The sequence below is a fragment of the Drosophila hydei genome, unplaced genomic scaffold, assembly GCF_003285905.1.
Source record: "Drosophila hydei strain 15085-1641.00,03,60 unplaced genomic scaffold, DhydRS2 tig00008121-arrow-pilon, whole genome shotgun sequence".
In the NCBI taxonomy this organism is placed as follows: Eukaryota; Metazoa; Arthropoda; class Insecta; order Diptera; family Drosophilidae; genus Drosophila; species Drosophila hydei.
In genome coordinates, this window is record NW_022045832.1 from 1053007 (window position 1) to 1067356 (window position 14350).

At 42.0% G+C, this 14350-nt stretch overlaps 4 protein-coding genes across 6 annotated transcripts in view; 3 read left to right on the plus strand and 1 right to left on the minus strand.

Moving 5' to 3' along the window:
- Positions 1–4546: 4546 nt before the first annotated feature.
- Positions 4547–6528, plus strand: LOC111596487. The gene has a single exon (XM_023310748.2). It carries the CDS (start codon positions 4736–4738, stop codon positions 6395–6397), a length of 1662 nt encoding a protein of 553 aa, XP_023166516.1. The 5' UTR covers positions 4547–4735; the 3' UTR covers positions 6398–6528.
- An 883-nt stretch (positions 6529–7411) lies between these two features.
- Positions 7412–9886, plus strand: LOC111596485. The gene is made up of 3 exons (XM_023310746.2): positions 7412–9118; positions 9352–9567; positions 9635–9886. The coding sequence occupies exons 1-3, from the start codon at positions 7538–7540 to the stop codon at positions 9866–9868; spliced, it is 2031 nt and encodes a 676-aa protein (XP_023166514.2). The 5' UTR covers positions 7412–7537; the 3' UTR covers positions 9869–9886.
- Positions 9887–9925: 39 nt separating this feature from the next.
- LOC111596486 (ADP-ribosylation factor-like protein 6-interacting protein 4) lies at positions 9926–10768 on the minus strand. Of its 2 annotated transcripts, XM_030224923.1 has the most exons (3): positions 10670–10768; positions 10356–10582; positions 9926–10284 (listed from the first exon to the last, which is right to left on the minus strand). In XM_030224923.1, exons 2-3 carry the CDS (start codon positions 10558–10560, stop codon positions 10037–10039), a joined length of 453 nt encoding a protein of 150 aa, XP_030080783.1. In that variant the 5' UTR covers positions 10561–10582; positions 10670–10768; the 3' UTR covers positions 9926–10036. The 2 variants fall into 2 exon arrangements, with proteins under 2 accessions (XP_030080783.1, XP_023166515.1); XM_023310747.2 differs by lacking the exon at positions 10670–10768 and having other exon boundaries at positions 9927–10284; positions 10356–10657.
- Positions 10769–11211: 443 nt separating this feature from the next.
- The window catches only part of LOC111596494 (eukaryotic translation initiation factor 4E type 2), a 45696-nt gene continuing 42557 nt past the window's right edge, over positions 11212–14350 (plus strand). The window contains exons 1-2 of one of the 2 annotated variants that reach the window (XM_023310755.2): positions 11212–11847; positions 13488–13947. In XM_023310755.2, coding sequence (XP_023166523.2) covers positions 11816–11847; positions 13488–13947 — 492 coding nt within the window. In that variant the 5' untranslated portion in view covers positions 11212–11815. Of the gene's footprint in view, positions 11848–13300; positions 13948–14350 lie in introns of those variants that run through there. The other variant, XM_030224961.1, reaches the window with a different exon arrangement.

Genomic DNA, 14350 nt, shown 5'->3' on the forward strand with positions numbered 1-14350 from the left:
ATTATTATTATTATTGTTATTATTTTTACTATTATTATTATTATTATTATTATTATTATTATTATTATTATTATTATTATTATTATTATTATTATATTTTCTTCTCTTCTCATCTTATAAGAAACTAAATTTAAAATTGATTTTTATCATGGAGCTAAATCAATTGACTATATCAAATTTGAAATTGATGACATATTAAAAACAAGCATTTTCTATTCCACCAAATGATAAATAGTTCTATACCTTTTCATCACTTGCTTGGGCAACAGACAAAATATTAATATTGCTTAATAAAACCCAACAGAAGTTGGGTAAACAGTATTTGATATCAATTCATATTTCTTGAAAGTTTAATTCAAACAAAAGTTAAGATTACTTATATCAATCACTTGTTATTGTTGTTAATATAAGTGTTGTTAATAATAATTGTAATTTGTAACTTGGGAAAATATGTTTGGCAACTAAAACAGTTTAGATAGGCGTCAGTTAAGTTGTGACTAATATATTTTCACCAATTCAATTACTAAATCTCAAGCAACGTGACTTAGTATTTTGCAGAGCTTTTTTTTGAGGGTAGTCAAGGGCTTCTTTAATAATCCCATAAATCTTTTCAACAGACCAAAAAAAGAAACGTAAGAAGAAGAAAAACAAACACGCAGACACGAACCACTCATATAGGGATATAATTTGCACTCACTTCTCTTCAAAGCTATCCAAAACTCGTCGTTGAGGGCCACAATATGAAAATGTACTTGTTAACTGATTGAGCTTCAATTGAATACTCATGAAATTATCGTTGGGAATACACCGAACACTCCAAGTGGGCGATACTACGCTCGCCCTGAGTAGCTTCTGCCACACCCACTTCCACTTCCACTTCCACTTCCACTTCACAGTCCCAAACAATTGACACAAATTGGCAAAAATGCGGAAATACGCAACTAAATCACGTGCGCTTCGAGCTGATAGTAGAGGAAAACCTTACCGGAATGGTTAGAATGTCCTTAGAACTGTCGAGGTTCGTGGAACAGAAGCAACTGAGCCCCAACGGCTGTGCGCGCCCATTTACATAAGGAAGCCAGTGGATTCGCTTTCGAGGCACAGACAGACAGTCCACGCCCGCTGATCGACTGCAGCTTGGAGTTTACCCGGCTCCTGGGGGCGTTAGGTGGATGTAAAATAAACATTGAATTAACAAATTCCACGTTGCCAGTGGCAACCGAAAAATTGATTGGGTTTGCGACTCATCGAAGCCCTTTGCCCTGGCCAGAAGAGAAGTCACAATTATGTTTGGCGTGCGAGCGAGCAACAAATGCAAATTGTGGCTCAAAGCATATTTCCAATGTGCCAGCCCACCTGCCTACCTGTGTGTGAGTGTGTGTGTGTGTGTGTGTGTGTGATAGAGCATCTCACAATATTGGTCACAATATTCATGCCTAGCTGCGTTTAATAAGTCAAACAGTGCAGAGCAATAAATTTTGAGCTATGCCAATGGGGTTTACCCCTTTCTTGCTTCACTTTTTATACTCTGAATTCTTATGGAAGTGGTTATTTGGGGTATGTTGGTTACGTTAAATGTGTGTAAAGGACAAAAGAAGCCTTGGCCGACCTCATTAGATATATATGTTCTCGATCAGCTTCAATAGCCGTGGCGTTTGTTCGAAATCCATCTGTCCGTAGCGTCAATCTCTGTTGCGTCTATCTTGGTTCCTATAAGAGTTACAAATCGGTCTTTCAAATAATCGATAACTTCTATTTTCTGTTATATCAAATCGATTTAAATCGGTATCAAGTTTCAGTTATTTGAATAAATTTAACAAATTTCGTTTGGTTTGATCTAATCCCTAGAACAGGCCCAGCACAAATATCAGAGTATCTACTAGTCGGTCACACCTGACTATTGCAGTTTTGTTTTTTGTTTTCGTTGTATAAAAATGTAACCACCAAACCACATTATGTTAATCATTTATTTATTTATTTGTCCGTTTGGAGAATGGGAACCATTAAGGAGCCTGCTTATATAACGAGCTTAAATATATTATTTTATCAAAGGAATTGCATAAAATGGATGCAGAATGTTTATTGTGAAAGAGAAGAAGGTCCAAGTTAGGCATTGGCGATGAGCCTATTAGCCAAGGGAATGCCCATATCTTCAGTTTCCAAGACATGCAATTAGTTCTGTTTGTCTACTTCTTAATATTTATAAATTTTCAGTTTTATGCAGCTATTAAAGTAATATGAAATGGTCTATTTGTTTAGACAAATATTTAAAAAATGTACAGATCGTGCTGGAAGCATATTCAATTAAGATCGCTTGGCAAACCAAAATGTCAAATGTTTCCTGGCATTTGTATATATTATAAATATATATATATATTCTTAATATATATATTTTTTGCAATGCCAGAGCTGGGCACGAGCTACGAAGGTTATCAAGACACAAGGGTCAAATGCATGCCTGTCAGAGGCTGCACACACACACTCACACACACACATGCATATACACACTCTAGTACACTCAGTTACACAACACGTAGCAAGGTGGGTGCGTGTAGGTGTGTGTGTGTGTGTAGCTGTGCCAAACGCCGCCCAACAACCAACAACAACAAGAGCTCGAAATTGCAAACAAAACAGAAATAAAAATAATTTCAATATAAAATAAATATAGCAATATAAATAAATTCTTCATAAATGTGTACATATATAGAGCTTATCAATGCGCGACGGTGTTTTTGAAGAGTGTTTTGTGTTTTGCAGCACTCTTAACCTGTGCAGAACCTTGTGCAGATTTCAAGGTGCAACTGCAGGAACAATAATATAATTGTTAATTATATGGGAATAGAACTATAAACAACCGGCCGCTATATACGTGCATTGGCTGTTTAAAGTCCGCTCCATTTGGCAAGGTTAAGGTATTTTTCACTTTCCGTTTATTTAATCTCTGTGCATGCTAAACAATTATGAGCCAGTCTATGGAACAATCATATTTAGTCTACCTACATATAGAGTAGGTGTGTGATTATTTTCTATCAATCACAATAGAACATGGATTTTTGTTCTCTGATTTTCATTATATTTAGTTGCTGTTGTTGTTGTTGGCTTGCTTAATGAGTGTTGGGTTCATAGTCAGCGCCTTATCAGTCGCAGTCGCTGTCGGAACCAGTCGTAATGCCGCAATAGGCTGATTGAATTGGAATCGAGTACCTATTAGCTGATATGTACAAATATAAGCGGATTAAATTTCGAGCGACTGGGTCAAAGTACAACTGCAGCTGGCTGACTGACTGACTGACTGACTGACTGACTGATTGACTGCCAGGTCTAATTGATTTCGCTAAGCACAAACTCCATTGATAATAGTTTCAATGCTTTTCCTTTTCTTCTTTATTTGGCTGGTCCAGCACGCCGCTGGCAACAATGCCAAACATTCTGATGAAAGCCCATGCTCTAGACAACGTGCATGATTTATGCCAATTTGCCAATTTCCATGCACTGAGAGAAATAGTTGTCATCATTATTTAAATTATAAAAAATAATCTGATTTTTTTAAAATTTTTTAATATTACTTCTAATTTTTTTTTAACATTTAAATCGTAGATTTATTTTATAAGAAGTAGAAGAATTAATTAACTTTAACTTGTCGAGTTTTTTGAAAATTTAATGTATTTCAATCGGTATAAATTTACTAGTAAATGACTTAAGTATTATATTAAATATAGTAATTTATATATATATATATATTGAGCTTTTATATTACTTCCGAAACTTTCATTAATTCTTCTACAATAGTAAATAATTTACTTTACTGATTTGCTTGGAATAGAAAAATTGCTGGGTTCTCTTATTATTGAAATGTGAAGAAACCAAGCCAAAAATGTCTAAAATTGGTAAAACCTGTTCCCTTGAAAAAGATTCTTTAATTCGTAAAAATACCTTCTTTAATACCTCGTATTTTTTATTATACATATAAAATTTGAACTCCTTTTTTCCAAGTGTTAACTCGACCTACAAAATTGTCAAACAAAACAGAGCATAAATTCAGCCATTGATAATGGATCAACAAGAATTGAATTCCAAAAGAATTTGTTCTGCAAAAGATTCTCATCTAGTTAACTGAAATCTCGACAAATCTGGAACCCAAGGAGTTCTTAAGTAATGCTCTTCCCTTGCCACTTTGAATTATTGCTCTTCGACTGTAATTTAACTCTAGATGTAATATTGGTGCCATAATTTGTACTATATATAATTAATATAGTTAACCTTTTTTTGCAGTGTAGATACAATGCAAAATCTTACAGTCTGCGGGCCAGACAACAACAACAAGAACAAGAACAAAAATTAATAATAATACAAATCCGAATGCGTCTACTGCGGTACCTTCTATATATGACTATAGGTGCGGCCGTATCTGTTAATGTGTCTCAGGCGCTATCTACGTGAATCGTCCGAAGGTCCGTCCGTTCGTCTGGCCGTCTGTGCGTCCGTCGCTTGCAGTGCCCAGACATACATGTGACAATCATAGGTTTTAAGTAGAGCTCCTGTCTAAGCGGCACTTTAGTCAGATTTCGAATTTTGCCAGCATTGCACGGCAGGCAGAGCGCAAAGATTACAAAAAAAAAACTGAATAAATAAAACGGAAGACGAATAACTGTTTGTGTGTGTGCTTACGCGCGTGAGTGAACGAAAGAGAAGCAACCAGAGAGAGAGAGAGAGAGAGAGTGAGAGATCGTTAAAGATGTCGCAGACACTGGATGATCTGCTCCAGCGACAGGAGCACGCTCGCCAGCTGCGCCTGGCCACACGGCCCAAGTTCCGGCGTTTCAATTCATTGGATCGCATCCCGGAACACCCCAGTCAGGATGAATCCGAGAACGAGGATCATACGCAGCATCGCCATTTCATAACGCTGCGGCGCCAACGCACGGCCGATGGCAGCTTGCTGCGCGCCCACGTCCAAACGCCCAGCGTCAAGCAGAAGCCATCATCGAGCAATCTGTTGTTGCTTGTGCCACAGCTGCTGATGCGCATTTTGCTAATGCTACTGCGTTACATGCTCTATATACCATTGTCCATAGCGGCGCCCAGCTTTTGGCTATCGGCTGTGCTCTGGATCTTTTGGAAGTTGCTGCGCGTGCCGATTGGCCTATTTAAGTGGCTGCTTAGCAGCGATGAGGAGCAGCCGGGCGCTCCGCAGCGGCATCGTCAACGAACGGTGCTCCTTAGCGGCGGCAGCACCATTCAGACGCTGCATCTGGCGCGCAACTTCTATGGATCCGGAGCACGAGTTGTGGTCTTTGAGTTTGAGGGTCTCTTTGGATTGGCGCGTTTCTCGAGCTGTGTGGACAAGTTCTATGTGGTGCCACGGCCGAGCACCGCCAATGCGGAGCAGTATATAGCAGCGCTGTGCCACATCGTGCGCAAGGAGCGGCCAACTGTATATGTGCCCGTCTGCGCCACCAGCCCAGCCTACTACGATGCGCTGGCCAAGCCACACTTGGAGCTATTGGGTTGCGCCAGCTTTGTGCCCGGTGTCCGAGAGACCCAGCAGCTGGACGACTGTCTGCAGCTGTTCCAGCGCTGCGAGGCGCAGCAGATAACGCTGCCCCCGCATACGGTCATTACGACTCCGGACCAACTGCACCAACTGTACGAGGGCGGCTTCGTGGCTGGCTATCGCAACATATTCATGGCCTGTGGCATGCAAGGAGTCATGGAGCGACACAAGTACATATTGCCAACGCGACGAGTCGAATTGCTAAAATTCAATCAGCACGAGATCAGCGAACATCAGCCCTGGCTGGTGGTGCGTGATCAGCCTGGCTATCATCATTATGTCACGTGCACAACGGTCAAGGACTCGCGCGTCGTGGCCAATGTCAGCTGCCGAGTGGAGCACAATACCAAGAATCTGATACCAGTGCGACGGGAAGATGAGGCGCAGATTGAGCTTTGGCTGCGCAGCTTCTTTGCCAAGGTGCGCTTTCAGCGCAGCATCAATGGTCATGTCAGCTTTCGCCTGGTCAAGTCGCCGACCCATGGCGGTCAGTTTGTGCCGTTGGGCGTGCGACTGGGCGTGGCTCTGCCCTATATCTGTCACAATCGCTCGCATGCTCAGCTGCTGTGCCGGGCCATCAAGTGCATGTGCATACATGGCCGTAGCGGCATGGCCGAGGAGGATGCGGCCAGCTGGAGCTGGAGCTGGTCGACGCTGGAGCGCAACACGTCAACGGTGCCACTGGATAAGCGCGAAGCGCTATTCGCCTATTGGGATCCGCTGCCCTATTGCGCCTACTATCACTTTCAGCTACCGCTGGAATCTGTAAAGCTGTTTTTGCAGCGACGGAATCGCAGCGAGACCAAAAGTTTATCGCCGCGCATCACGGCGCCGGTTCATTGAACGACGCAGTGCACCAATAGCCGGCCGGGCAGCTAGAAACAGGGCTAGCAACAGCAACAGCAACAGCAACAGCAACAGCAATAGCGACAGCAGCTGCGACAGCGAGAGAGATTGCACAGACTGAACAATAATAACAACAACAACAAGAACAACAATAACAATATGTACATACTCGTAATACATACATAAGCAAACAGACATACATACATACATACATATACACATACTTACATATGGGCAAATACTTATATGTACACACATACATATAGATCTGTTTATATATATACTTTATTTTGTTTACTTGATGCGCACACATCCAATGGGGTTCAACATCTATCTAAGAAGATTAGGCAAGCATAAAGTACATTATGTACATATATACATATATGTTTATGTGCAGAAACACTTGGATCTGGCATTATCACGCACACATACACATACACACACAGAGGCCCATAGGCTCTTTAGTTTATTGACTTTGCAATATAATAAAGTTTATAATTTATGAATTACCCATAATGTTTTTATTTTTCAGAGCACATTTGAAATAATAAAAAAAACTGAATCGGTCGACTAACTGACCACCACTGTTATCCCACTGGCTTATTCCTGTTGTCGGTGGTTGATTTGGCCACGTTTTTCCAAGTTTCAGTTTCGTTTTCGTTTACGTTTACACTTTGTAAGCCGGTTGCTTGGTAACGGCTTTAGGTCAGTTTAATTGCGGCTAGAGCTGGCGGTAACTGAGCCATTTCCATTATCCTTATCAGACTAACCCCCAAAAAGAGGGGTATAACACTGCACAATAAAAGCCAAGAAGGGAAAAGGCAATATGCTTATTATATATATATATATATATATATATATATATATATATATATACTTGTGACTTTCAACTAATTATAAACAAATTTTTTCTATACATTTAAATATATAAGTTAATTATCAATTTATTTATAAAATTCAAAAAAATTTCAACGGTTAGTTGTGATGGACGTTTTGATCCCTGTTAATTGCAACGTTCACACGTGATTGGCTACGTTCACAAGCGAATACTAGAACAATCGGCTCGCGTACGTACAAAACAAAAAAATTTCAACATTTTGCAAAGTAAATAGTTGAAATACGGTTTTTTGCCACGCAATGAACAACGGACCAAACGATGCTTCTTCCTCGCACCGTGGTCGCGGTGCTGGTCATCTAGAAAGAGGCACAACTGGCGTGGCAATAAACATTGACAGCGACAACGACGACAATGAGTCAACCACAGCTGAGCATGATTACCTGCTGCCGACGCCACCCTTGTCGCTGGTGACCTCGGCCCAGCCGTTGATAGGTCCAAGTACAAATACTACCATTAATTTGGAGCAAGCCAACCAGCAGCCGGCTCGTAGCAGTAGTCTCAGTGGTGGCCGTGCCAATGGGAGCAATATACTGTCCACACTCCTGGCCAGGCAGCGCTCATTTACACCCGTCAGCAGCACACCTATGCGCGTGACATCACAGATGAACCGCCGTTTGCAGCAGTCACGCAGCGTGGGTGCCAATAGCGGTAGCCTCGAGGAGCCACCAATGCCTGCAGCTGGCGCTGCATCGCCGCCGAATGTGCGTCAGCTGGGCTTCTGGCGTGTCAATTTCAACGAAATGTTCTCACTGTCCACGGCACCCTCAACTGAAGCACTGCGTTCCTTCATTGCACATTCCAATTTTCGCTATCAGCAACCTACAACTGGCAATGCTGTGCCACCAGCAAGTGCTCCTGTTCCCGGTGACAATTCGCATATATTGCTAAACCAGAATCAACAACCAAACCAGAACGAGCCGGAGGCTAGCACTAGTGCGTCCATACCCACTCGCATAAGTGCCTACAACAGCGCTGGCATGGGTAGAAGCATTTCGCTGCGCGAGGGCGAAATGCAACAGGCGCGTCATAGCTTAACAGGTCGCCACAATGCCAGTGTAATTGGCTTGACAACGCCAGCAACGGCGAGCATAAATCCACCTCCCTATGATACCACACATTCTGATGCAGTCGCCACCACTGATGCCGCCGCCTCCGCCGCCACAAATGCTGCGACGTCGAGTGGAGCAGGCAGTCCCAATGGCAATGGCAATGGTGATGCGGCGAACGAGAACAATGCAGACGATGATCACATTATAACAGACATGGTAGTTCAGGTGCTGAGTCACTTTGTTCGCTATTTGCCCATAATTTGCATACTACTGATCAAGTTCGTCCACGACCACCTGCTGGGCATACTCGATCTACTCCTGCTACAGACTATCATGTACAATATTAATCGATCGGTGCGCAATCAAGTCGCACGACTGGCACAAAAGAACTATGCTGTGTTGATGCGAGATGCATCCATGGTGATCGTGGTGGTTGCACTACGTCTCTTCTTGGCCACGGCACCACCGGATCCTTTGGGCTTATTGGTACCGCCCCCCAAGATCTATCAAAACTTTGATGTCTCCACTTCAAATTACAAAATTGAGAACAGCCACAACAATGGACTAAATGAAAGTCCATCAACCACGTTCCAGTCAAGCGCCGAGACGCCCAAGAACATACTCGACGATACAACTGTATCGAAAGTCATTCCGCTGGGCATGCTGCTCTACTATGTCGCTGTCAGCGACTTGCTACTAAAGCTAATCACAATTCTCATCAAGATCCTCATAACCATGCTACCCATGCATATAATTCGACTGAAAGTGCGCGTAAGTAAAAAGTTCAATTCGAGGTCTCTTATCTCATCATAATTTGTTGAATCACTACCAAGGTACAACCACACACAAACAGTCAACTCGTTGTTGTTTGTACAGGTATTTTAAGCACCTTTAGGTTCTATCACAAGCAGACCTTACAAACGGCTAATTAGTTGAGCATTGCATTGAGTCAACGCCACTTCACTTTGCATTCACATTACCCACTTAAACCTTTTATTTTGCAGGCACGTCTTTATGTATTGGTAGAATACATATCGCAGTTCTATCGCGCATTGGCTCCTATCACGCAGTGGTTCTTCTTTCTCTACGAGTCTTATTCGGGCCTGGAAGTTATTTCGGGCGGTCTCTTCTCATCTTTGTATATTGGCGCTAAAATCTTTGAGCTGCTGGAACGGGGCAAAGCTCTTAAGAAATCCGTCTCAACATTTAGGCGCAATATTGTAAGTCTTATTTATCTATGCATCTAAAACCGTTTGTCTAAAATTCTTGAATATGTTACTGCGATAGGACTCGGAGCGGCCTCCTACAAAGGATGAACTCGATGCCGCTGGCTCCGTCTGTCCCATTTGCCATGACATGTATAACTCGCCAATTATACTTGAGTGCGGACATATATTCTGTGATGAGTGCGTCCAGACGTGGTTCAAGCGCGAGCAAACATGTCCAATGTGCCGCGCTAAGGTCAGTGATGACCCTGCCTGGCAGGATGGCACCACAACGTTTTTCCATCAGCTTTACTAAGTGCAAATCAATTGAACTTTTTAACTAATTATTGAAACTATTAATCTGTCTGTCTATGTGTAAATAGCTTAAGCTGGCATTTCTCGCAATGCTGCACAAATGTTTATTTAGTTTAAGAGTTATTAATTTTTAAATATATACCTATTGTATTAAATGAAAAAAAGGGAACTACTTGGCCGTGCGACGTTTGGCGGCTGCAAAGGATTGCGACTCAAAGTAGTCGCCATCGGTGCTGGTTGCCTTCTTGTTGATATTGCAATGTCGCTCCTTACTCACAATTTCCTCCAGGATCTCGCTGTCGCCTTTGATGAGGCGCGTACGCCCAGTCACTGGGTCTACTTCACGGCGTATTTGGCTTTGACGGCGCTGGTACTCCTCCGGCGTTTCCGGCGCATGTGATTTACTATTCATTAGCGCTTAAATATGAGCGAAATGTAAACATATTTGAGTAGCTGTTGTTAAAAACCTAGTGATGGCTATGACCGACCTATTGGTATGGCGAAGTCATCCTCGCTTCCACTGTCCACCGTAGCCACTTGAGCTGGAATCTCTTGTGGAGGTGGCGTATCTGTCTTTGCTTGTTTTATTTTTTCTTGCCTCTTGGATTTCTTTGGTTTATCTTTATGCTTCTCTTTGTGCTCTTTGCGCTTGCTCTTGTGCTTTTTCTTAGATTTCTTCTCGCTTTTACCCATTTTGGTATTTTGCTTTACCAAACTGTTTACACATTAAATAAAAATATCAACATACAAAATCCACAACCCTTCACTCTGCTGCTTAACAGCAAATTAACATTTTTCTTACGTGTTGTTAACACTATTTACTATTTAATGTAAAAGCAGCTGTTGCTGATTTGTTTATTTGCCAAAACTAAAGTAATGCAACTGCAGATTTTGAATGAATGATTTGAAAAAACTTTTTGCAACTCAAAAGTGAAAAATTCATCACACTTTACTTAATGTTTTTATTTATATATTTTTCAATCTTTAAGAAGGAAGGGAAATATATGTATCATGTTCTAGAAATACAAAATAGTATAAAAAACTGTTGTGAGTTTATTTCGCAAGCTAAACCAAGTTTATAATCAATTACAAAAATTCTTATTGAGCTTAATATTTTAATTCAAATTGAGCTGGTTAATTTGAACTTGTGCTTTGATTATGTATGGAACACCTGATGTTCTATCGATAATTTACAAGTAAAGCAATAATCTTAATAAATCCCCTACTAAAAGAAATGTTGAATTATAGATGCAAGCCAACATTTTGATGTTAAAAGCTAATAAGATCCCATGCAATAATTCTAGCTCTGAAGTACCATTCACCCCGAAAATTGACTTGGTGTTGCAAAATGCCATCGGTGTAAACACATTTTGCAGCACTAAATAATTTACGTAGCACGCCGATAAAAACCATTAAAATCAAAAAAGAGCCAAACATCTTGTCGACTGTTTACCAACTGGACGCATTAACCGACAACAACTGGCAACGCAACTAAGAACGTAAACCATCCGCTTCAAACAGGCGGCCAATTTGCCAAACGCGACATATTCGTGTTGTGGACAGCACAGACAAACACACGCACACCCACAAACAATATCAACGACCACGCAAGAAGCAAAAGGAGCTGAATTTTAAAACACTACAACAACAGCAAATAATTTCGATTTGGCAACCAGACAAATACAACAAAAACAGCAACAACAACGGAGAACAACTGCAACGTGCACGCCAACAAAAGTACAATAAGAATTCTATGCAAACAGCGCCAAAGGCCAGGCAGCCGTACGAATAGCCCAGCTAGCCGCAAATCCAACAACAACAACAATAAGAACAGCAGCAGCAGCAACAGCAACAACAAAGATTGCAGCAACAGTCAAGAGGCATAACAATAACAATAACAAACAATCTGACGTCCAGGGAACTGCCGCAGTCGAGCCACAGCATTATCATGGAGAAGGTCGCGAGCAAACAATACGAATCGTAAGTGGAAACCAAAATTGGGGCAACATCTTGGCTAGCGTTTGTTAGGTTATGTTCTTATCATGGCAGCAAAGCCCAAAAAATTACGGGAAAACAAGAAAAACATTTGGAAGTTTGGTTCCCATCGTGAACTTAAGGTTCATATGAAGCCCAGGCTTAATCTGTGATCATGGTTTACCAAGCAACGTTGCGTATGCTACACATTTTCCGGTGCTTTGAATGAAGTAGTTTTCTAAATTATTTTTTAACTTCCTCTCTTACCTCTTAAAGCCGGCACGGCTAAGCTTCGCTTGGCATTTCGTGTAAGAGAACTTAAGGTTCAGTTCCTAATGTCACGCATATGGCACTTAAACTGGTTTTAACGGCAATCCACTAAATTTATTCAATAAATATTTAAAAAGATCCATTAACTAAAAACATTTGTAAGCCCACTACAATTAGTTATCCTCCTCGTCGGTCTCGCGAAAGAGTATATCAGCTGCTAGCTCTTCATTCTTGTCGCAGGCCAGATAAACCGGCAAAACCACATCCCTGTCAAAACCGAGTGCCATTAGACGTTCCACAGCTGCCTCCTCCTCGGTGCTGAGGGAGGCCGTTAGGGTGGGCATCGGGTCGTTCAGCATTGAAATAAATTCCTCTTGATTGTTGCGTATAGCTTCAAAGGCCGTGGGATCACTATCTCGCAGATGCGTCAGCACCAGTTCCAGGAGCTCCGGATTTTGTCGAATCAAATCGCGGACATGCGCAAAATGTGGATCTGTAGCCAAATAGTTGAGACGCTCGGCTGTCTCGCCAATCGAGCTCGAATCGGTTGCGATCGTGTTACTTGCTGCCTGGCTAGCTAGAGACGCATCGTTAGGTATGCCAGTGATTAGATATTCTATGGCGCGCTCCGGATGATTGAAGCTGGCGCGTAATGCAGAACGTACATCTTGTTCATCGTAGCCCATTATCATAAGATCGCGTACGCGCTGCTCATCAGGCGTAACGGAGGGTCGCGGTGGTCCTGCGGGTCGCGGCGGTTCCACGGGGCGCAATAGTTCATTGTTTCGATGCGATTGCTGAGATTCTTTCCGTTCCGGTTCTGGTTCCTTGTGCTCAGCTTCCCTCTTCTCATTCTGCTTTTCCGTCTCCGGTACAACAGCGTTGACGCTCTTTTTAGTCATTAGCACTATAAATCTGTCCTCACTTAAATTGTATTCAGATATCGGCCGATCATCCTGCATAATGCGACCGCTATATATTAGCTGCAAACTCTCTACCGGATGCGATATCTCTGGCAATTCGACCAACCGCTGCTTCAGCTGCAAAACATTTTGTTTGTCGTCCTTCAACTCCAGGGAGATTGTCTTCTGGTCCAGCGTGCGTATGGAGATCTTCATGTTGTGTTAAAGAGAAATTCATATATACATATCCATATATATATATGTATAAATATATACATATATATGTATATATATGTATATACATATGCATACACATAAGTATATATGTGAGCTGAAATTTTGGATTTTGGTGTGCTTGGATAGCTTTGGCGTTGAACTTCAGTTTTTGTTTTTGGCTGGAAAGATTTAAGAAAATAAAACAGACTCATACGACATACTAATCAAAAGTGATATGCCATCACCGTTGCGTTGCAGGAAAATCTGGCCAGATCTTGTCGATAGCGATGACAGCGATGTGGAGAACGAAATAGATGTTGACAAATTGCCACCACTAGAGGTGGGGCCCAACGAGAATCGCCTGCAGCACACATATTGCCTGTGGTTCTCGCGCAAGGGGACACAGCGAGCGGCCACCGACTATAGCAAATCGCTGCATGTGGTCGGGCGGTGTGCCAGTGTGCAGCAATGGTGGTCACTATACTCGCATCTCATAAGGCCAACGGCGCTGAAACCCTATCGGGAGTTGAGTCTCTTCAAACAGGGCATCAAGCCAATGTGGGAGGATCCGGCGAACAGTAAAGGCGGCCAATGGGTCATACGTTTGCGAAAGAACAAAATTGAGCGTGCCTGGGAGAATGTCTGTATGGCTATGCTGGGTGAGCAATTTCTGGTTGGCGACGAAATATGTGGTATTGTGCTGCAAACGAAGTATCCGGTAAGTGCACAACTTTCATTTTCCTTAAATATGTTCGGATAAAAGCCTGAAAGCCATACTATATGAGAGAAACGATCGATTCAATTGTGGCGAATTTGACGCTATCAGTGCTGCGCAACGCCACAATATACATATCGATATATTATCGATATATATATACATATATATATATATATATATTCGTGCATATTTACTTGCGGTGTCGTTTGTTTATATTTGTTTACTTAGTAAAAGCGACAACAAGCTTCGTTTTTCGCGAAATGTTAATGTTCTCTTTCAGCTGCAGTCTTTAATTACATTATTTATGCCGGTTTCCATTCATAAAAGTGCGCACGTCGGTCATCTCCGAATGAGCATGCAATGTAAACAGTGCAGAAATTAAGTTCCACAAACAAACCGGTAT

Excerpts from the sequence above, each read along its gene's own strand:
- LOC111596487 (XM_023310748.2), top strand. The coding sequence starts at position 4,736 with ATGTCGCAGACACTGGATGATCTGCTCCAGCGACAGGAGCACGCTCGC.
- LOC111596485 (XM_023310746.2), top strand. The coding sequence starts at position 7,538 with ATGAACAACGGACCAAACGATGCTTCTTCCTCGCACCGTGGTCGCGGT. Across the intron at positions 9,119-9,351 it reads TAATTCGACTGAAAGTGCGC|GCACGTCTTTATGTATTGGT; the intron begins GTAAGTAAAAAG and ends TTTATTTTGCAG. Across the intron at positions 9,568-9,634 it reads CAACATTTAGGCGCAATATT|GACTCGGAGCGGCCTCCTAC; the intron begins GTAAGTCTTATT and ends TTACTGCGATAG.
- LOC111596486 (XM_030224923.1), bottom strand. The coding sequence starts at position 10,560 with ATGGGTAAAAGCGAGAAGAAATCTAAGAAAAAGCACAAGAGCAAGCGC. Across the intron at positions 10,285-10,355 it reads TGACTTCGCCATACCAATAG|CGCTAATGAATAGTAAATCA; the intron begins GTCGGTCATAGC and ends CTCATATTTAAG.